This window comes from Propithecus coquereli, unplaced genomic scaffold (genome assembly GCF_000956105.1).
Source record: "Propithecus coquereli isolate 6110/MARCELLA unplaced genomic scaffold, Pcoq_1.0 Scaffold628, whole genome shotgun sequence".
NCBI lineage: Eukaryota > Metazoa > Chordata > Mammalia > Primates > Indriidae > Propithecus > Propithecus coquereli.
Window position 1 is genome coordinate 356,927 of NW_012152263.1, and position 5,700 is coordinate 362,626.

At 43.1% G+C, this 5,700-nt stretch overlaps 1 protein-coding gene across 1 annotated transcript in view; it reads right to left on the reverse strand.

Annotated features, from left to right (window-relative positions):
- Positions 1 to 2,971: 2,971 nt before the first annotated feature.
- Positions 2,972 to 5,700, reverse strand: part of LRRIQ3 (leucine-rich repeats and IQ motif containing 3) — a 202,732-nt gene continuing 200,003 nt past the window's right edge. The window contains exon 7 of the mRNA XM_012659652.1: positions 2,972 to 3,288. Coding sequence (XP_012515106.1) covers positions 2,972 to 3,288 — 317 coding nt within the window. The remainder of the gene's footprint in view (positions 3,289 to 5,700) is intronic.

The following is a 5,700-nucleotide window of genomic DNA, read 5'->3' on the forward strand; positions in this document are numbered from 1 at the left end:
TTGTCTTCAATCTCTGAGATTCTTTCTTCTGTTTGATCTACCCTGTTCTTGAGGCTTTCCATGGTGTTTTGTAGTTCCCGGTATAAATCCTTTATTTCCAGGAGATTGGTTTGATTTTTCTTTAACATTTCAATTACTTTAGTGAATTTTTCTTCCAAGTCCTGGATTTTTTCTGTGGTTTCTTTGCGTTGGTTATCCATTTTTTCTTGGATATCATTCAGTTTTCTTCCAATCCATATTTGAAATTCTTCTTCTGTCATTTTAGTGTTCTGAGTTTGGTTAATGTCCATTGCTGGGTAGCTGTTGTTCCTCTTTGGGGACGTGCTTTCCGTTTGAGTCTTCATACTTCCAGAGTTCTTTCGCTGGTTTCTTCCCATCCGGATCAGTTGTTCCTTCTTGCCTTTAAATTTTCATTTGGATAATGACACGCCCTGTTTAGTCTCTGAGCCAGTAGGTGGTGTTTGTGAGTGAGATTCAATGACACCCTTTATGATGAATCAGTAGATGCAGTAAAAGGGTGTGCAGGATGACCTCCCTGTCAGTGGGTGGCACTTGCAAGGAGGAGCCAGCTGTGGTGCTGTTTTGGGGTCCTGTAGCTAGCTCTTATTCCTCTAGAGAGGCCCTCTTGTGCCTTGGGTGGTGGGTAGGGCCCTGGGATTTCCAGGTGTGTCCTTATTCTCCAACTCAGTGGGAGGAGTGAGTCTGGGTGGGGCTGGGTTGGGCAAGCCTGCCCTCAAGCTCCACAACTGCTGCTAGCAGGGTCAAAAGTCTACTCTTTGTTTGTGTGCAAAGCTGCCAGGAGGGGCCGAAATGGGTCCACTCAGCTGAAAGTCTGGGCTTGGGGGCTGGGGCTGTCCACGACCCACACTCTGGAGCAGGTCTCGCTCCCCTCCACTCTTCCTGACTCCATGGCCTCTCCCAGGCCTCTGCCAGAAAGCAGGACCTCAGGCCTCTGGATCTCCCCTGGCTGTGACGTGGGCCATGGGTGGGAGGTTCCCTACCCAGGATGGTAGCCTGAGCTGGGTGTACAGCCCTCTTTTAGGAGGAGGGTTGCCACTCAGGCATGCTGATCTGCCCCTGAAGGCACACACTCCTCAGTAGGCTCTTTCACAGATCTCTCCTCCGTGCCCCAGGGCAGTGCGATCGTGACCTGGGTATACGGGGTCTGGTCTGAAGGCCTGACCCCTGGACCCTGAAGATCAATCCCTGACCCTGCCAGGGGGAGAGGTGCTGGTCTTGAATCACCTACAGGGTGCCCAAGCTGGATCAATTTCACTCCACTTCGGGATTTGCCCCACTCTCCTGGAGTCCCCAGGGAAGTAGCACCTGGGAGGGCTGGCGGGTAGGGAACTCGCAGTCTGAGTACCCCTCAGTCTGCTATAGGGCCCCAAAAAGGAAAGGTCCCGTTCCCTGGAGATGCCTCCGTGTGATGGCTAAATTGTCTCTCTGGGCACGCACGGGTAGGGAGGGGGAAGGAGAGAATAGAGCACTATGGCGTCTGCTGCTAGGCTCCGGTCTGCGCCCTGGGAGGTGCCCCAAGGGGGCTGGGAGCCCGGCGCTGGGTCCGCAAGAGGCCACTGCTCACTGGCGGCAGCTGTCTCTGAGCTGGTGTGGGCAGATTTCTCCAGCCGCTCAGGAGCCACCAGCAGTCCAAGATGCAAGGGAGGGGGAAGTTAACCGCTCCACCTTCCCTTGTCGCTGGTCTCCAAGCCTCTCGGGACCTTTCTCCTTCCAGTACTCATCCGCAACGTCTTCCCGTGGAGTGTCCTGTAGTTTCAGGCACCCTTCCTTCTAACCCTCACCCGATCTATGTGTCTCTGCTCGCTTATTTTTTTTCTCTTTCTTCTAAAATTTGTCTTTTTTGCAGAGACCTTCTGACTGGTGGCTTGTCTTATCCGACATCTTGGCTCCTCCTCCAACAGCAACATTTAAGGATAAAAGTAACAGGAGGGAAAAAAGTCAGAAGGGTATGGAAGAATATGAAGAACCACATGTGTCATGGAAGTTGAGGGGCAAAAAGTGTCATGGAGGGAAAAATGAATAGTATCCAATGCTTCTGCAAATTCCATAAAAATAGGGCTGAAAGATATTGATTTGATTAGAAAATAGGAGGTTATTTGTTGAAGATGTTTTCATTACAGTGATATAAAGGGGAATGAATGTCTGATTTTATAGAATTGATGTGTAAGACATAGGATAGAATGTTTGCATATTTAGATAAGTTTTGAATGGTCTGAGAAAGTATATATTTAACAGAGAAGGAACCAATAAAGGTGACAAATGGGACAGGTAGAAAACCACAGCAAGGAAGGAGGAATTATTCAATCATTTCAAACATTTATAATAGGGGTGAAAAAAACATATAAACAGCTTTTCTGTTCTTTCTGGATGTAGACTCTAAGAAAGGTCTTTCAACTTAGTTATCACTCACTAAATCACAGCCAAAGAAGACATCAGTGGATGATTGTTGAGGACTGTTGTATGTGGGACACTTTCAGAGAAGGCTATGAGCAGAGAGATGATAATATACATTTCCTGACCATAAAGATTTTATAACCTAACTGAGGTAATTAAATAAATAGACAGATGACCAGAATAAAAAGCAGGGTAAGGTGAGTGCCGTAAGGCTGTAGACTCAAAGTACCATGTCTGACTTTCAGTTTAATGTACCTTCTGATTAGAAGCCTTTGATGCATTCCTTTTCAATTTCCTCCAAGGTGCAAAAGTCCCTGAAAATGGTTAATAATAATAACAAACCTTTATCTAACACTTACTATGGCCCAGGCACTATTCTGGGTATATTACATTTACTAACATTTAAAACTTTAGTGATAGATATTGTTACTATATCCATTTGGTAGATGATTAAGGAAATAAAAGCCTATTATGTGAACTTTATTTATTTTTATTTTTTTATTTTTTTACATTGCATTGAAAACTTTTTTATTGGCCTTTTGAATAGAAATGGGGATTATTTGCCAGGAAGGATGATCCCATCACACTTGTGCTGCAACCAGCGCATGGCCTCCTCTTTGCTGAAACTGTGTTTGGCCTCAAAGCAGCCTGTCCTACGCTTCTTGTCTACGATGCTGAAACCTGGCCTACCAAGCACCACATAGAAGTCCAGGCCGTAGATACCAATGCTTGGATCATATTTGATACCCAGATCAATGTGTTCCTGGATCCCAAATCCAAAGTTTCCAGTATCCGAGAAGCTATTTTTTCTTAATTCATATTCTCGCACCTTTAGACCTTTCTCCAGGATTTCTTCTGCCTTGGCCCCTCTGACTGTGCAGTGGACTGAAATCTTCTCTTTTTCTTTTTCTTTTTTATTTCCTTCTTTTTTTTTTTGTGACAGAGTCTGGCTCTGTTGCCCTGGCTAGAGTGCCATGGCATCAGCCTAGCTCACAGCAACCTCAAACTCCTGGACTCAAGCGATCCTCCTGCCTCAGCCTCCCGAGTAGCTGGGACTACAAGCATGCGCCACCATGCCCAGCTAATTTTTTCTATATATTTTTAGTTGTCCAATTAATTTCTTCCTATTTTTAGTAGAGACGGGGTCTCGCTCTTGCTCAGGCTGGTTTCGAACTCCTGAGCTCAAATAATCTGCCCGCCTCGGCCTCCCAGAGAGCTAGGATTACAGGCGTGAGCCACCACGCCCGGCCAAAAATTACTATTTATTGAGATGAACTAAATATGTTAGAATTCTTCTTATTTTTGTGTGCAACTGAGATAATTGATGGTGAAAACAATAAATATACTCACTGGAAGGATAGTTGGTAACTCCTGAATCTGAAGGAAGAAATCTGGAGACCAAGCTCAGAAAATGGGCACACACCAACTAAAGCTAGGTAGCAGGAGTCCAGGCTGGACAACGCCACCTTTTGCATTTCTATCACTGGAAATTTTCTGCTGCCACTATTAGACTCAACACCACTGTGAATGACTTCTTAATTGTCTTTGGTCTTAATATCACTCCTTTAGGATTAAAAATGCTAACATGAGCACTGAATGGCTAACTCTGTGTACCAGAAGTTTGGGTGGAAATTATTTGATCCTTCTAAACTTGTGTTAGAATATGATCCACATCTCAAAACACAACTTGGCCAAAGGATATTTCCCCCCAAAAAGACATTCAGATGATTTAGAGATAAAACCAAATAAAAACCTGACAAATGTCCACCTACAGATTTTTTCTAATACTAACACCTCTCACTACTCCAAAAGGTGGCTCAATCCTAATATATGTATTCTTTATACAACCAAAAAAGCATACAGCTACTTACTTAAGGGGAATAACTCAAAGTCCCATTGGTTACTACATCCAACTTGGAGCCCAAGATTACTATACCATGTCCATTACACTTTAGGCCTGTTACAGTATTACATTAACATTATACATATAAGGAATAGGAGAAATGGAAAGGAAGAAAAACTATATTAAACTATGCAAATATATTTATGACACAAAATGAAGGCAATTTGAATAGAGATTGTGATCTTTATTTATCTATGCATTTATGAGGACATAGTTAAAATGTATGACTTCCCCTCCTCCATCACCCATTCAATGGTTGGACTTCAGCCAACAATTCACTAGGACATGTGGCTTTACCTGGTAGGTTTACCCAAATATTCAATCCTGAGAAACATGAGCTCTTGCTTGTAAAGTGTTGCAGCTCTAGACATGGAAGTATATGGAGATGTTCTAAGGAATGGCTGGAACTCTACACATATGACTCCATACTCCTATTTCCTCTTAATAGTCAGAAATTTATTGGGGAAAGGAAGGCTGGACATGCCCAGCTTAAGGTATGGGCAGGAAGTTGGAGAATCTATGCAGCACAAAAAAAAAAGTGAGGTCACACTACAGGAAGAATCTGGCGAGAACTTCTGGTACTGCTACCATAGGAAACTCGTAGCTGCTGTTTCTGGAATGTTAATGTTGCAATGGCAGTGAATAATTTACCAACCATCTCTGTCTTGGCAATACTTATTCAAGATTCAGAGTCCTGGGCAAGGATAAACACTTGATCATGAGCCCACACCCTGTCTGACAGAGTAGACAGAGGTGGTGTCTGATACCTTTAGTGCCCACTGTTGATGATAAGTATCTTTCTCCTTAAAAACCCACAAAGCCAACCAGTACTTTGCTTCATGAAACAGAGAAACCTCATTTGCCTAAAATAAGGTAAGAAGATTGATCCTTCTCCCATTAGCGCATCTTAGTTCAAACTCAGGATTTGTACCAGTTTAAAAGTATAATATCTCTTTCCCAATATATGTGTGTGCTACTATTTATGCTAGCTACAATTCTGCTGAGTTACCCTGTATATACTCATCCGTTGTAATATATATTAACTACAATAAAACAATTAATCAGAAAAGGTGTATGTTTTGATGTGTAGGGTGGTGCTGATATTAGCCTAGTTTGTTTTATATGTTAGAATTACCATAGAATTATGGGTAGATCCAGAGACAGAAAGAGCTCAGCCAACAATTATATATGTGTTGGTGACCCAGAAAGTGGCAGAATGCAGTGTAGGAGTAGGATGAAAAACAGGAAAGTAAGACTGGTAAACAGGACAACCCATACACACATCCATGAACCTGAAAAGAAGGACCCCACACTGTTAACAGTGGTTATCTGTGGGCCACAGGCTTTTCAATGCTATTAATTTCATTGTACAATTTTAATAT